Genomic DNA, 16,487 nt, shown 5'->3' on the forward strand with positions numbered 1-16,487 from the left:
CTCCATCAGATATAGGGGAAGCTTCCAGCAGCTTCTCACAGAAGCCTCCCCTGTAGCCCCGCCGCTACCAAAACCTTGCCACGCAAACACAATACACCCTTAGACAAAGTAGACTATAAGGCAGTGCCTGAGTCTTCTATCTCCTTCCTCATTGCCTGTTTAGCACTGATATGCAGCACAGGAGAATATAGTACATAGGAAGTGCATTTGTACAAAGAAATGGGGAATTGCATGGAGATGTTGCCCTCAAAAAAAAAAAAAAGCACTGAGGGAACACAAGATTTCCTAACTGGTGGGGAGGACACTGTTTGCTTATTACAAAAATTTTTGATAATTGTAGAATACAGTTCTTGTCATCTCAAATCTTCATGATTTATTACTGTTTTAATTTGTATTTTTGGTATTAAACCAACAGAATAAATTAAAGCCAATATTAATTGGCTGGTAAGGATTTTCCAGACATCCAGTTAAAGAGAAATTTTTTTACAGGTGCTAAGCAGTCACCTAGGCTCTAGTTACCTACCTATGTGTAGAGGTGCAGACATCTAACCTTTAAAATATGATTGTATTCAAAGAATGAAATGATTTTGCATCCCAGAAGTACTCAAAGAGGAAGGGGTCTTTCTTCTCTAGCTCATAGATGTCTGAAGTTAAGCATTCATTTGGCTGATTTTTGTGTAACATCCTTGCTACCTGAAGACATGAATGTTAAAGGAAACCCAATGTATTAAGCCTGGTTGCTAGAGCCTGTCTGGTGTTCTTGTTCCTACTGAGTTCATGGAGTGATTTGGATTTATTTTGATTCTAAATTTTGCTGTCACCTCGCTGGATAGTAATGGAAGGAATCTCAGAAACTGATAGTGAATGAATGTTGGACTCTCGTTAAATAATAAAATAAGTCACATAGCTGATAAATGATAACAAGTGACAACATTCATTGCCACTTAATGATCTTATTTTACATAGCTGGATGCCTCAGTATCCATCAATATGGACTTCGGAGCTACTGATTAACACTCGCTGATTTTAAAATGTTAAGCAAATATATACAGATAAAGAGTTTGTTTCTCCTTCTGCTACAATCTACAGGAAGGCTCCCACTGAATTTTTCGGGTGTTAGATTGGTCCCTGGGCTGCACCAGTTATTTTAGTAGCCCGTCTCACTGTTGTTTTGAGGCCGATGTAGTCAGCCCGCTAGTTCAGGTACTTCACTTAGATACTTGGCTTTTTTGATGTGAATGTCCCTGTCAAGTCTGACAAGGATTGCAGTGTTCCTGAATGCATAATCCATGCACTTTGGAATCATCTTTGTAATATTTCACTGAGTTGATGACATTTACTTTCTGAGAGGACTCACAGAGTGTGCTCTGACAAAGTGCCATTAAAACTGTGTGAAAGAGCTCAGGTTAATTCAGGCTTCTGTGCTGTAAAATAAAGTCTGAAAACAGGACTTTGCAGCAGCTGATCATAGATACCCCCAGTCCATTTGCAATGATGTGCCAGGCAATCACATTTCCTTTGACTGCTGATTTAGAATTTGGAGCTGAGCGAGACATGAAGAGAGAGAGGAGTTGCTACCAGAAGGCTCTTGTAACCCCATGCCAATAAATCTCAGCAAGCTAGTGCTGTAATATATAATTTTCGGACTCATTCGCCTTTTACCCAATCCAGATTTAAATTAAATAATTAGAGATTTGGGGGAAAGATTAACCTAATTGGAAACAGGAGCTGTAAATCACACCTTCTTTCCTTGGCTGTGCTGTAGGGAGGAAGCCGCAGGCAGTGAGCTTGCACTACTGGAAAGCAGGTTAAATTTGAAACTGGGCTCTGTGGAGAAGTCCTGGAGTGTCTGGCCAGGGTGCTTATTTGGCTCCTGTAACAGAAACACCTGGGACTGCTCTGGTTAGTGTTAGTCCCTGTGTTTAGGTAGCAATAATCGGCACAGAAGTGCTGTAAGACAAGGGGCTCTAGGGGCGACAGCTGAGGGCAGCACTGTGTGTGGAGCCTCTGCTGCTCTTCTCTTCCCTATCAGCCCTGGGCCAGTGTTCTGAAGCCTGTAATCCCGAACTGCCTAGTTCTCCCTAAGTACCAGTGCTCCTTCCCCAGTAAAACGTGGACATTCGGTGCTGGGTACCATGGTGGGTTTTGCTCTGCTGGAGCCTTCTGCCGGGGTTTATTCTGCTAGATGATGTCATTGCTGCTGGAAGGAGTCTGGGATCAGAATCAAAGGAAATAGTCTCAGTTAAAGTTTTCTTCCAAGAAAATCGTCTAGTTCTGTGAATGTACAATGTTATGCAAAATCTTTCTTGTTTGATAATCGTGGAGCACTAAAAAAGCCACTTGTCTTCCAGGAGCATATCAATTTTGAAATAGCTGCTTGGAGTGGCGAACAGTGTGTTTCCAGAGAAAATGTCAGTATGCTATTTCAAGAGTATTGATGTATCTTCATAAATATTGAATTCTGATTACTAATGTAGCTAGTAAATAGTTAAAGGCAAATTCTACTTTCTGTTAAAACTTTGATATTTGCCTGGCAAATTGAGAACTCTTGGGATAGAGCTTGGCTTCGTATGCCTAGACAAGTGCCATTATAAAAGCAATCGATTTTAGAGAAAAGCAGTGTGACTACACCAAGAGCACTTTAAGATCTTTAGACGACTGCAAAATACAGCATCCTTCTGGTTGTGTGCACTAAAGGAAACTGAAGCACATATACCATATTGAAGGGGGGTGTTACTGTTTTACTCCCACAGCAAGTTTGCTTCAGTAGTGGTGTGAAAGAACTTCAAGTTGGGGTGAAGTTTGTGGTCTGGTTGTGTTTCGGATTCCTTCATCTGCCACTGTGCTGGCAGCACAAACCTCCTGAAGTCAGTGCTCTGCAATGGGTTAGAGTGACATGCTAGGCATGCTGAGGAAGAGCTGCCAAGGGGAAATTTTGGGACTAGCGTTCTTCAGAAACAGCACTCATGTAGCACTCAGTGGAGGTTTAAATGTATCAGACAATGCTCTGACAGATTATGCAACAGCTCTTCAGAGTCTAGGAAGTATAAACTTTACTAATTGGTTATCCCCGCTAGAGCTACTAAACCTCTGGTCTTCAGTTAACAAATTGAACAAATATGCAGGCACAAACACAACACATCTCCCACTCTTAGGTAAGCTCTTCCTGCACATGCAGGGCTTTGCACTTTGTTTCATGGAAAAGGAGTGCTTTTTCATATGCTGTGTAAAACTGTCAGTGTGATAATTCAGTTTGATGGTCAACAGATAACTGAAGATCTTCATTAGTATGTCATCCTAAAAGAAATACATCTCCAAACTCTCCTACTCAGCATTCTGTAGGAAGATGAGTGTAGTCTGGTACAATGGGGGCTGATTTCTTGGCATGATTGTATCTTTCCTTGTATGGCTTGCACTTCAGATTTTTACCACAGCATTGGTAAAAGACCCAGGAAAATAAACCCCAGTAACTCTTAGGTGACTGACGCAGTGATCGAACATAAAGTAGTAGAGAAAGATACCAGATGTTGGGAAGAAGATTTCTGAGTTAGCATTTTATTCATACCCTGTAGGTGCTTAGACAAGCAACAATTGTTAAAAACACTCTAGAAAGGAATGGACTACATGGTTTTTTGTCTGTGCACTCAAAAATAAGTGCTTAATTTGTTCTCTTAGCTATTCTGCAAATGCATATAATGCGTACTGCTCACTATGACGATAGACACTAATTCCATTTTTATACCATTACTCACATTCCAGGGAGACATCTACAAGCTCAGTCTATGCCTCCAGGTGCTCACGAGTTGCCTTCACCAGTTATTTCCAGTGTCAGAACACAGAAATAGCCCAAGTCAAACACACAGGCTTGTGCACCAAGATCTGCATGGTGATTGATAACTTCCAAAGAAACCTCACTGTAAATTCTGTATCCAGCGGTGCTTTCTGATCGCTGTACATCGACTGAGAAGCATGGCCCCTCTCCCTGCTGTTGGTAATGACTCGTGCTGTGATGCTTCTACCTTAGGGACTTACTTGGCATTAATCTTCTGTATATGCTCCACGCCTGCCTATCCTACCGATGTTGTATAGGCATTGCTGGCTGTATATAGTCATCTACAGAGCCTAGGGGACTGTCAAGACTCATTAGGGAGAACTTATCTACTCAGCTGGGAAGGACTGATCTGTGCTTGAAACCAGCAGGAGTCCTTCCACTGATTTAACAGAACTTGGTTCAGACATCCACCTTTTCTCCTGCGAGCGAGTTATTATTGATATGACTTAATCTTTTAAGATCCATCCTTGTGTGTGAAAACTTTCAGGGATGAAATTATTTTTTCTAGTCTAGGGGCAGCTTTTTGATACTAGAAACAAATCAATTGCCTGAGTAACTAAGCAATGTTTTTCAAATAAAAGCTCAAATTCTACAAACTGTGCTAACAGAAGCTGGACAGTTTGCATGGGAAAAGACTCTAGCATATGACTGCTAGGCTGCTTGTTTGTTTGCTCTCTGGCCCAGAGTCTGCTGGGCACTTCTGATCCAGCTCTGAGTGTTATTGCGTAAACATGCAAGCAGAACTCCTTTTCCACGCTCTTCACACCTTGCCATTCACAGCGCTGTGTGGTGCCGGATGCTGCAGGCCATGACACGGCTTGGGCAAAGATTATTCTCAACAGCAGAATGAATGAATAAGCTTTTAATGAAAATTGATTTGAAACTAACTGAAGAAAGAAATTAAAACTGGGGAAACCAAGCAAGGTAGCAGGATGGAGCTGGAAGTGATCTGGCCCCATTCAGCTGAGCGGGCCATGGCAACGGCAGCCCACCCCAGACTGGCTGGTGACACCTGTCTGGCTGCTCCCTGCCAGGAGCTGCAGAGTTGTTAATTCATCCTTGGCTTGGTGGGCAGTTCTTCCCCCTCCAGTTTCTCTCCCTGCTCACTTGGCTTGGGCCTGGAAATTCTTGCTTCTTTTGCCACTGGCAGTGCCACACCAGCCCAAGCTGCAGTGTTGGTTGTTACTGCGCTCTCAGCACTCTCAGGGTGGTCAGGAGATGTGTGCAGCTTGCTGGAAACTTGGGGAATCAGCGAGCGGCTGGCAGAGATTTCCTCTCCAGCACAAGCCTGGCAGACGTACCTGCTGGGCCTACCTAGTCCTGTCTGGCTCAGTTCTAATGACAGGCTCTGCAGTGTGGTTGAAACGACCACAAAACAGCGCTCCACCAGCATGCAAAGCCTGTCAGGGGAGCATTGCTCCAGCAGTGTCAGGTCAGGAGTCCTGCTATTGTAGGTAGCAATCTTTTGCCACACAAATGTAGGAGAGAAAAATATGAAAAGGAGTTTCTCTTTCTCTACTGCTGATTTCTTTTTTCTCAGCCAACTACTTTTGAATTGTAGAAAAAGGTTTCATAATGCTGAACAGATCCTGCTTAGCATCTTGGAAACATCAAAATGGGGACTTTTTCCAATAAGTTCCCTTTCTCACAGAGGATCCTTTGACTTGCTCAGAGCACAACATACAAGGGAACTGAACAGAAGAGAAACAACATAAGCAAAATGGAAGCTCCATATTTAGCTTTCCATTAGACAGCTTGACAAAAGACAGCATTTCATCTGCAAAAAGTGGCACTTGACTGATTTCCCATTGACTCCTTAGGTGTATTTTGTAATGAGATCCCTGACTCCTAGAAGGGATGTGGAAAAATTGCCCTGCTTGAAGCATAACACTGGTGAAGGAAATTTCATAGAATGGTTTGGGATGGAAAGGACCTTAAAGATCATGTAGTTCCAACCCTCTGCCATGGGCAGGGACACCTTCCACTAGACTAGGTTGCTCAAAACCTCATCCAGCTTGGCCTTGAACACTTCCAGGGAGGGGGCATCCACAGTTTCTCTGGGCAACCCCTTCCAGTGCCTCACCACCCTCACAGTGAAAAATTTCTTCCTTATATCTAATCTAAATCTTCCCTCTTCCAGTTTAAAGCCATTACCCCTTGTCCTATCACTATGTGCCTTTGTAAAAACTCCCTTCCCAGCTTTCTTGTAGGACTGTAAATTTGGTTGTCAAGTGAAAAGCAAGAAGCTAATGTTAAAAAAGCTGGACAAGTGAAGGTTTTGAAGTGCACCTTTGTGTGCTGTCTCTAACAAGCTAACAAAAGCCAGGTCCTGTGGGTTCAGTCCCACAAGTCACATTCTGACCTTGTGGAAATCATGGGTCTTCTCCCAAAAAAGTCCTTTCTAGTCACTAAAAACATGTCTAAATATTCACCTGCCTCATACAGTCTTGTGAGCAAGGACAGGTTTTGAAAGCCATAGTAGAGCACACTGTGGTTTGCTCATTCCCAGAAGTCACTGGCTTTTGTTGCTGGCATTTGAGTAAATGAGGCATCTGGTTCCAGGTGAGAAAATGCAGCAGAATCTGGCCCTCCATATAGTGAGAGGTAATATATTGAGCATCTGATATTTTTCCTGCATTTCTAATTTAATATACTTACAGCTAGTGTGCCCTGTCCCAAGTTCTGTTTGTATTTTCCTCTAAATGCTAGCCTTTGCAGTGCTAGAGTCTCGCAGCAGCTGACACTATACTTGTGGTCTGACAGGGACAGAATTAAACCAGCCAAACTGTAATTTCTAAAGATAAAGATCAGAGTAGGTGGTGTCATTTCATACTTTCTTAGTTTCCCTAATCACTTTTGGCTGAGTATCCTTGGTGGGGGAAAAAAAAGAAAAGCTTTCACTTCTCAAAAGGCTCTGTGTGAAGGGACACCAGGGTTGTCTACTAAGTTCAGATGACAAGATTCACATCCCTAGGGCCCGATGCTCCCTGCTGTGTAGGAGTCAAGAATTTCATCGGGATGGATCGATCTTTTGCCTTGAAAGCTAACAGCTCATGCAGATTGAGACAGGGAAGCTACTAGCTTACCAGACAGGCTCACAGCAGCCTTTGGATTAAATGTTAAATAAAGAAAACTTGGTTTTCTGTCACTTTTATTAACAGAACTTGGTTTTAAAATAAAATATACTACAGCAATGCCATCAATACCTCAGTAAGAGTACTCAATTGAGAGGTATTTACCTCAAACCTGCTCTAGAAGGAATAACTTTTTCAGATAACTGAGATATACATTAAATGACCGCACTAAAGTCTAAGCATAAGCTGCACTGAGAAAAGTAGAACTGGTGTTTTGCAAGCTCCATAGAAACTAAATTGAAAGCCAGCACTGTTTGGATAGCCACCGGGTAACTTGCTCTTTAGCCCTATCATGTCACAGCAAATTCACCAGCGTGAGGAAAGCATTTGTTTCATTGCTGAGTAGTTTCCATGGCAGTGGGAAATGGCTTCCTGAGCAACGCACAGTTACAGACTCAACATGGGGTCTCTGCAGTTCTCAAGCACTTTGCCATGATTAATTCCAATGGAGCCAGGTCTTAACAGGCACTTGTGTCAGGAGTTGAACAAGAGCAGCACCTCTTCACAGGAATTATTCAGCATCACACAAAACACAGAGCTATTATTTTTATGCCAAGAAATAGCTCCCAGACTTGAAGTCTCGCAAGCTCAGAATTTTCTTTTTTAATTAAAAAAACCCCTTAGCTCTTCACTACCTTAACTGCAGGTATTGGGCTCCTGCAATTGGATCCACAGTGTATGTTCGTAGTTATGGATCCTTTACAACAGAGGGGTAGAGCTGGGCTTCAGAGATCCTCAACATTTAGCATGCTGACCAGCAAAATGCCTCACTTAAGCTTTGCAAAGTCATGTGAGTAAGAAGGGGTGTGAATCTCTACCAGCTGACTGACTCGGGCACTTTATTTTGCTCTCTCTCCAGTTAGGACTGTACCAAGGAAAGGCAACCATTGTTTCCTTTGACCTCAAAACTGAATAGGGCTGACTGCTAAAGAAAGCAGTATCAGGAAGAGGAATTTCTGCCCTCCTTCCTAGTTTATATTGAAAAAATTCACTTCTCCCAGAGGAAGGCCCTGTTTCCATTCCCTCCTCTGCTGAGATGACTGAAACCTTCCTGCTGTAGGAAAGCCACATTCCCTATTTTCCTGGGATATTTTTGTCTTATCGATCTTTGTGAAAACTGGAGCCTTCAAGGGTTCTCAAACTGAGCACTTGAAAGGTGAAGGAACTGAAAAATCCCAGTCATTTCTGAAAGTTTAATAGTTCCTTGGTTCTTTCTGGTTTACATGTTAAAAATGAAATAATGTACATTTTTTTGATAGTAGCAGATATTGGAGAAAAAGATACATTTCTTACACATGCCTTCCCTATAAATGTATTTCATATATAGTTTGTATCATGCCGATATAAAGGACAGATCTTATTGAATCAGCCTTGCCTGTGATGGGGGATATGTTGGCAAATATTTACTTTGTGTGGGAAACTGCAAGCTCTACTCTGTTCCACAGCAGTAGGAAATCTTGTATAACTGCTGGCATTCTTGAGAGCGGATTCCAAAACAACTTAGCATCCTGCCCGACAATGTAATGGGCATGTGGATGGAGGCCTGTTAGGGCATGCTCCATGCACTGAACAACCGGTGAAATGTCCTCGTTAAGACAGATCTTGGACAGCTTTTGTTTCTTTGCTGCATCTGTAAAGCTCAAAAAAAGAAGACCATTTAGTGACAGCCAGGCAAGGTGACTTTTAATTCTTCCCCCCAACACTGATCTGTGCAGTTTGTAGCAGTTTCTGAGGACCAAGTACCCATCCATAATGACCTTGTGATATAGTTGACCCCAAGGGCAGTCTAGTTACCCTTAATTGTGAAACAGTCATGGCAAAACTGAGCCTGTATGGTCTGAGGACAGGCAACCAGCATTGACAGTAGCTCAGAATAAACATAACTATATAAGAGGCAAAAGGAAACAGAAACGATGTAGTTGTAAACAAGTCTCTTGCAGTAAGGAAATTACTTTGTGAAAAGTTGTGAAACACAACTGTAAAGAAAAAATTTGAGGGACAAGAAAGTCCAGGCATCAAAAGACAAGCAGCCTCTGTTCAAGCAGGCTTAGCAAGAGTCTGTCAGACAGGTCCTGAATGCCTTCATCACCACTGGGGCTAGCAGAAACAAAGGGAATTGATCCCTATTTGATTACTAAATAAATAAACAATAATGACAGAAAAACACATCGAGCACGTTGTTTACATCATCAGATAAAAGTTTTTCTCTTTGGGAGTTTGCTCAAAAGCTTCATGCCAACACGAATAATTAATCTTTATCTGAGATTTGAATAAAGCTTCCCAGGACAAGTCTTTTGTGTGTATAGTCATACTGTGATGCAGATGCATTTCAAGAGTAACCTTTCACATCACAGTCTTTCCAAAAAGTCAGAATGGTTAGAAGTTATAATGCTACTTTGCAAGGGTTTCTTAGCAAGGGATACATTGCTTCTTTTGACACAAATGTCTGGAAATTGACTCACCTTTCTGAAAATACTCCTTTCCATATTGCATTTTAATGTCAGAAGGAAGCTTACTCCAAATAACCTCCTTCTCTTTCATAATCTTTGCTGGATTGGATAATGGTGTTTTGAACAGTCCAGGTTGAATGCAACAAACCTTAACTCCAAAAGCTTTCATATCTCTCCTGCAAAGACAGCCCAACAATTGAATCACATTAGACATTATTATTAGTACTGTGGCATTTTTTTCTGTACTAACACTTTTATTTCTGTCTTTACATGGCAGTACACAAATACTATGAGGTTTGTTCATGATTGTGAACTTTCAGCTTGTTATCCCTAAACGAAAGAGGGATGAATCTGCTTCCCAGAGTCAGAGCATGCATGGGCAGTGACTGTGCAGTAGCTGGCATAGTGCATTTCACATCCTAGTTCACCTTGCCGTACCTCACTAGTTATCTGACTTGTCTGTAAGACTGGCTGGCTGCCTAAAGTCTAAAGGTATGTAGAACCATTTTACATGTCTTAGGGAATCCCTCTCTGCCTCTGGCTGATGCTCTAGATTGGTACAGTTCCTTCTGGCCGCATCTTTTATCTGTCAGCCCTGTCTGAGTGTCCTGGTGTATAAAATGGCACTATATATTTAGGCACACAAATTGCTCCCTGTCTGTGTTACAAGAAGAAGCCATGATGGTCCCTAGGATTAGTTTGCTATGTTCTCTAGATCTCTCTAATGATCAGTATAATTAAGAGAAGACACTTTGGAGAACAAAGCTTAAACAAAAGTTAGTATCATGCAATAACTCATGGTATGTATTTTTCCTGAATGGCCAGCTGCTGGAAGTTTCTAGGTGCACCTTGCAATTAGCAGAATTAGGTTCATATTGCAAAGACATCTCAGTTCCCTTGAGTGGAGCTTCCTTTGCCATAAGGCCTCTGTGCACACTAAGATAAGTTGATTGTGAATCTATAAGAGTACCAATCAACTACACTGCAGTAATACTTGAGTAATACTTGGGCTTGTGGGCCCTAAAGGCTTTGTACCATTTCAAAACTGGCATAATCTATGTTGAACAAAATTAGTCTGAAGTGTCTAACATTTTTCAAATTTATACCAAGTACCAGGATTGTAAATCAGCTCCTATTCTGCATGTGTCAGTTTTTAGTTAGTATATGAGCCTTAGGAAAAAAAAAAGAGTGGTCTTTCCTCATAGTAGGTGTTATACCTTAAGCTGTCATTAAATCCTTCTAGCCCAAACTTTGAAGGAAAATAGCCTCCACTGCTGAATGCTAGGCGACCTCCAACACTGGATACATTTACTATCCTTCCCTTTGCTTTTTTTACCAAGGGAAGCATGTTTATTGTAACATTTATGAGTCCAATTAAATTAACTTCAATTGGTTCTCTAAAGTGCTCAATATCCAACCAGTCTGTAGGAGCTATTGGTCCCATAATCCCAGCATTATTGACAAGTCCCCAGAGACCTGCAGGGAAAAAAAGAAGAAGAAAGTCAGGAAGCAAATTTTCACCTAATGTGTCAGATTAATTGAACTGGGTGAGACTTCACAGAAAATCAGTGAGGCACCAAGGCGGCAATGAAGATTTGGAGGAATTGCTTGAGAATGTCCTGCAGTGTTCAGCTTTATTCTCAGCATCCAAATTTTATCACCACGCTTTCCATCACCCTTTGTGTCGTCTTCCTCCTGCCACAGCATTTTGGGCAGGGGGTGGTGCTGGCTTTTTGTGGGAGAAAAAGCAGTAAAGGAAGACCAGGTATGGCAAAGACCAATTCTGTTGGGTGACAGGAAATGTGTATGAAATAGACCTGGTCCTTGCTACAGGTAGAGTGCCCTGAGACACAGGTAAGTATGCCCTGGTTCTGAGATATGAGTGAGGTGCCAGGACAGTAAAGAAGAGCTCTTGATAACCAAAAAAATGAAAATCCTTCTCAAAGGTTTGAAAACAAGTTGGGACCTGTGTGACAGAGAAGGCTTTTGCTATTCTTTTTACCCCCACTGACACTTTCATTGTAGCAGAGAACTTATGCCTCACATTGACTGACATGCCCCAAATGGACATAGGAAGAAATTTTTTTAAATGAACAGCTAGCTCCAAAAAATGAGGTGGAGGCAGGGAAAAACCACTAGATTTATTTGAAAAACATTTCTGAGCCCTCAGAAGTGGGAGGGGAAAATATAAAAATGTAAAACCAGGTCTCTTGTGTCAGCTGTCAGAGCTGTGTATGAATACTTTTGCTGGTCTGAGCTTACTCATGGTTTTTCTTGGGGAAAAAATCACTTTTGGCCTGAAACCAAGCACAGTTTCAAATAAAAGCAGTTTGGCAAGTTATAAGCAATTTTATGAAGAGATGAAAGGTCAAATGGAGATTGGAATTTAGCATTAAGTATAATTGGTATGATGGCACATCATAATAGATCAGATTTAGGACTCAGTGTTAGCAGAATCTAGCCCGTAGGATCTTGGGCCTTTGTAAACTCTCCTGCAATACCACTCCTACTGAAATCAGTTAGCATCAGTAACAGTAGCAGCATCTTGTCTTGCACAAGTTGTTGGGTCAGAGATATGGGATTTTTCTATTTTTCAGATGGTCTGAAAGCAATATCCCAAAATAGTTATGTTCAGATTTATTCATTAGAGTTCATATGTAATTTTTGCTTCTGATAGAACGAGTGATTACTTGCAAGTCACTTATTACATGTATTCAATTTTTAAAATAAAAACTCTTTAAGCTTGTTAAGTGGAATTTATTTAATTTGTTCCCTAGCTGGGTAACACAGGATGGGAGGTGCTGAGCGCTCATGCCATAACCCAGATAGGCATGTGAGCGCAAACAGTCCCAACGAAGGTTCCAGGAACTGGATTCCTGTTCTGACAATGATGTATCGATAAGCCTGACTTTTTGAGCACATTCCCAAATATTTACCTACCACTAACTAGATGTATAAAACATCCCTCTAGTGAGATCTTCTTCCATGTTTCTAGAAGGCGACAAGACATCCACACACACTTGTCAAATGTCAATTAAAATAAGTCGTAAATGTAGCATGGTATTTTTAGGAAAACTCTACTGCTTTTTTTTGAAAGATGGATACCGTGGCACTCACCTTCTGACTGAACTTCAGCTTTGACCCATGCAGCCACTTTCTTAACTCTGTCTGAATCTCTCACATCTAGCAGCACTGTCTGAAGCTGCTTTGAGGTCACAGCTTTTAACTCTTTGGCTCCTGTTTCAGTCAGACAGCTGGCAAAAACACGGAATCCCTTTTTATCAAAAATCTTTGCTGCCATATTTCCAAATCCTGTGTCACATCCAGTGATGAATATATATTTTCCAGTGAGATTTGTAACCTGCTTCCTGTCTCTTGCCCTCCAATGCCACCACAGAGAGATGATGCCAAGAAAGAGTAATATGTAGAAAAGCATTTTTTACTGAAGTCTTCTGGACACGTTCTCCTGGAAAAAAAAAACAAAAACAAAACCTGGTTTTTAAGGGATTGTTAGTTGGTTGGGTTTTTTTCTTTTTTTCTTCAGTTGGGTAACTGTAACTATTCAGAGAAGCAGGAACAATTCATGGCAGTGGCCTCCTTGTGCTAAAAAAAACAAACAAAAAATTCTTCCTTGAGCAGAAATGAGAACTGGAGGTATATTGTAATAAGCTTACAAAGAATAATGCGTATTAGGTTACTGCCATCAGGCCAGTAAGCTCCCATTGAACATGTCTGGGAGAAACACTGACTAGCAAAGAGTAGCAAAAATGAAATATTTGCATAGAAACCAACAGAAATATCTGAACATAGTGTCAGTTCATAGAAAATTAAAGAGTGAGACTGGGGCCAGCTGGCAATAAAAGGTCAAGCAAGATCAGTAGGACCTTTCTCTGTACTGTGGATACTTAAGCAATGCTAGCCAGGAAAAATTATTTACGTTATTTTACTGCAACCTTTGATTTTCAGTACTGGACTCTCAAGAAAGAGGGTAGCAAGTGCTGCCACTTTGCCTCTCAAGAAATAAACTCCCACCAGCTAGGCTGTGGGGCCTGAGCATAGGAAGGAGGGAGCAGGTGGGAGCATTTCACCTGCCGGAATGAGGCTCAGGCAGTGTGAAAACATCAATACTGCAAAATATGTTTGGGAAAAGCCTGCGTATCTGGGATTGTATTCCAATTGACTTAATAGCGAATCTCTAAGTAACTATTGACAATGGATGAAATTGTGCTTAGAGAAAACAATTCAGTTATACTTCTTCTTGAGTGCTCGTGGTGCAGAGAACAGGAGATGCCTAATGCAATCAACTAAAAATATAACTCCAAATAGACATAAAGCATTGCAAGATGCAATGAAGTTGCATTTACTATGGCCAGATTCTCCTCTGGCAAAACTTAAATAAAAAAGGAAATTGCAAACACCTGACATGTTTTTGAGCATCATTATAGGAACAGGAACACTGCTTTTATTTTCTGTATGTAGAACTGCTTTCTGCTCTGACATGGGAGGTTCAATATATCTCCATTTTTATTGCAAGCCCCGTGGCTGCCCATGGTTCTTGTTTACATAAATATGTATGCTGGTGAAATGCAGCTTTTTGCACTGGTTGGAAGTTATGCAGGGTGTTGCAAAAGTGGCAATGCAGAGATGCTTGGTTTTATTGCTTAACTTCCTCTGCAGCATCAGTACTGAAGAAAGTATGAAGAAGTGATTAGGTAAGTGCCTTCCCTGTGTAGTGTTTCAAAATTCCTTCAAGACAAGGAAATTTTTCTCTTGGCATAGGAATGCATGCATAGCAGATGGAGCACAGCAGTTGGCTTTCCTTCTCTTGCAACCCTTATTAAAATTACCATTCTCTTTATAATAGCCCTTGCTCTGCTTGGAGTTGCCTTATTCCTCTGCAGCCTTTCTTTGCCTGCAGCTCACCAGCAGCCTGGGCAGTCCCTGGCTGTTACCGATCAGAGGCAGGGCCAGGCTTGCTCCGGGAGGCTGTGTGGAGCCCTGCAGTCCTTGGCACGGAGGCACTGTTTCCCTGCCACTCCTGCCCTCCTACCCCTACCTGCCCCTGGCCCTCAGCCATGATGGGTAGCTGCACCTTGTGCATGCTAAAGCCTGTGCAGGATCCAGCCACGACAGCAAACCGGGGGGCCCAGGGACACAGAAGATTTGAGAAGAGCCCCTCTAGAGAAGGAGACAAGTGTGCTTCATCACACCCTACGTCGACTATAAAGTAGAGAGGTTGCAGTTTCAGTATAGCATATTTTTGTGACCAAGAAATGCATATACCATGACTTAGTGTCTCTGATCATGATTTAGACCATGGGAGATGAAATAAGTTTGTTTCTTTCTTTGTGCTAGTCTCCTATTAGCACAAGGTATCTGCTTGTGGCAGTATCTGCTCCCAGCAATCACTGACTTGGGCTTTTTACTTTCCACAACAAGAGAAAATCACATTCACAGAAATGTCCCCATTGTGCCCAGAGGTACTTCACTTATTTCTCTTTAAGGAAAGTATCTGCTATTCCGCATTTCAGTATGAAGAAATGTAGTTTGATTGCAAAAAAGGGGAAACTGACTTCTTATCAACAAACAGCTTTTTGCTTGCAGCAAAAATGATAAAACCCCAGCCATCAGAAGAGGAAGTCTTGGTCTTAGGTGCAAAAAGGAGATTTCTGTGTAGAACACTTATAAAGAGCTTTGAAAAGGAAAGTAACTTATTCAAAAGTCATGCTGTGTTGAAGGAAATAATGTACATATGCACCTCATGGGATTGACATAATTCCATTTTTAACAGCATAAATCACAAATCAGTAAGCTCAGTGCAAGATTCACTGCCTTGTACAAAGTAAATACTAAGTCATGTTTGTATAACTGCTGTAGTGCCAAGAAAAGAATGAAGACACAGCATGTGGGTACTTGCCAACCTGACCGACTGTGTGTTCATGCTGAGCTTTCCTGCTGCTTCTCACTCCTCCAGTCTCTGCTCTGATCAGAGTCCCATGGAGGAGCTTGTTCTCTTCCAGCCCAATTTTGTTGGTTTTGTCTTCTAGATATCTTTATTACTATGATAATTTATTTTTAGGTGAATCTCATAAACAGTATTGAACAAGTGGCACTCCAAGAACAGATGTGGAAGTCACCTGCCTAATAATTCAAGCTGCAAACTGTATCTACTTTATTTCAAATGTCCCTTACCTTAAATCAGGGTACCAGAAGAGGGCTGTAACTTTTATTTAGAGTTCACTTTACTTTCACCTTCATACTATTTAGTGAAAAAATTGCGATAGCATGTAGAGCAAAATAACAAAAATAACAGAATATATTTTCAAGAACCAGGATAAATAAAGAAGCGAATAAAGTGTTCTCTTTTCTTTTTCAAACGATCAGAGGACGGGAAGATAAAGCACTACGCAGAAGCAGAAGTGTACTACAGTATTGAGATCTGCCTTACACTTCTGACACTCTGAGGTGCTATCACTGTACGTGGCACAATTAAGATGGGGATTATACTCAAGTGAAAAATCTGGTGTCTGGCTTCTTAGCCTGGGAACAACTATATGCTAGCTACATAAGTAAATTTGGCTATGAATGGTTAAAAATAAATTAATGAAGCATAAGAGCTGTCTGCTCAATGCCTTCTGTCAGGCAAGAGAGTCCAGACTGCTGTACTTGCATACAGACTTTAGCACAAAACACAGAAACAAGCTGCTCATCTGGAGTCTCAGCCTGCAGTGCCAGACTGAGTCTATTCACCTGGTGGAAAACGGTGGCCACCTACTCCTCCGCAGCCATGAGCACTCAGTGCTAAATTTCTGGCTATCTTTAGGAAGCTTTGGAAGCATTTTATTTGATTGCTATTACTACCTGTTGTCAAAACTGGAATAAAGATCAGTAGGTTAGAGACTACAGCTTAGAGCTGAGGAATTCTGTGCCAAAAGAGCACATGGGCTTTCATTCCTTACTGAGAAATTATCTGTACTAAGACAACTAAGATTCAGTTTTATTCACTTCCTCTTACAAACTGTTGGGAAAAATCCAGAGAAGAGAGGATAACTTCATCTGCTGTGGTAACAT

The 16,487-nt window shown here is 41.5% G+C and overlaps 1 protein-coding gene across 1 annotated transcript; it reads right to left on the minus strand.

Moving 5' to 3' along the window:
* Positions 1 to 8,369: 8,369 nt before the first annotated feature.
* On the minus strand, positions 8,370 to 12,882 carry DHRS9 (dehydrogenase/reductase (SDR family) member 9). The gene is made up of 4 exons (XM_009694692.1): positions 12,534 to 12,882; positions 10,634 to 10,892; positions 9,429 to 9,592; positions 8,370 to 8,596 (listed from the first exon to the last, which is right to left on the minus strand). Exons 1-4 carry the CDS (start codon positions 12,850 to 12,852, stop codon positions 8,370 to 8,372), a joined length of 969 nt encoding a protein of 322 aa, XP_009692994.1. The 5' UTR covers positions 12,853 to 12,882.
* Positions 12,883 to 16,487: the final 3,605 nt, after the last annotated feature.

This window comes from Cariama cristata, unplaced genomic scaffold (assembly GCF_000690535.1).
Source record: "Cariama cristata isolate BGI_N322 unplaced genomic scaffold, ASM69053v1 scaffold15542, whole genome shotgun sequence".
Classification (NCBI taxonomy): Eukaryota; Metazoa; Chordata; class Aves; order Cariamiformes; family Cariamidae; genus Cariama; species Cariama cristata.

Excerpts from the sequence above, each read along its gene's own strand:
- DHRS9 (XM_009694692.1), bottom strand. The coding sequence starts at position 12,852 with ATGCTTTTCTACATATTACTCTTTCTTGGCATCATCTCTCTGTGGTGG. Across the intron at positions 9,593-10,633 it reads GGATTTAATGACAGCTTAAG|GAGAGATATGAAAGCTTTTG; the intron begins GTATAACACCTA and ends CTGTCTTTGCAG. Across the intron at positions 8,597-9,428 it reads AAAGGAGTATTTTCAGAAAG|ATGCAGCAAAGAAACAAAAG; the intron begins GTGAGTCAATTT and ends TGAGCTTTACAG.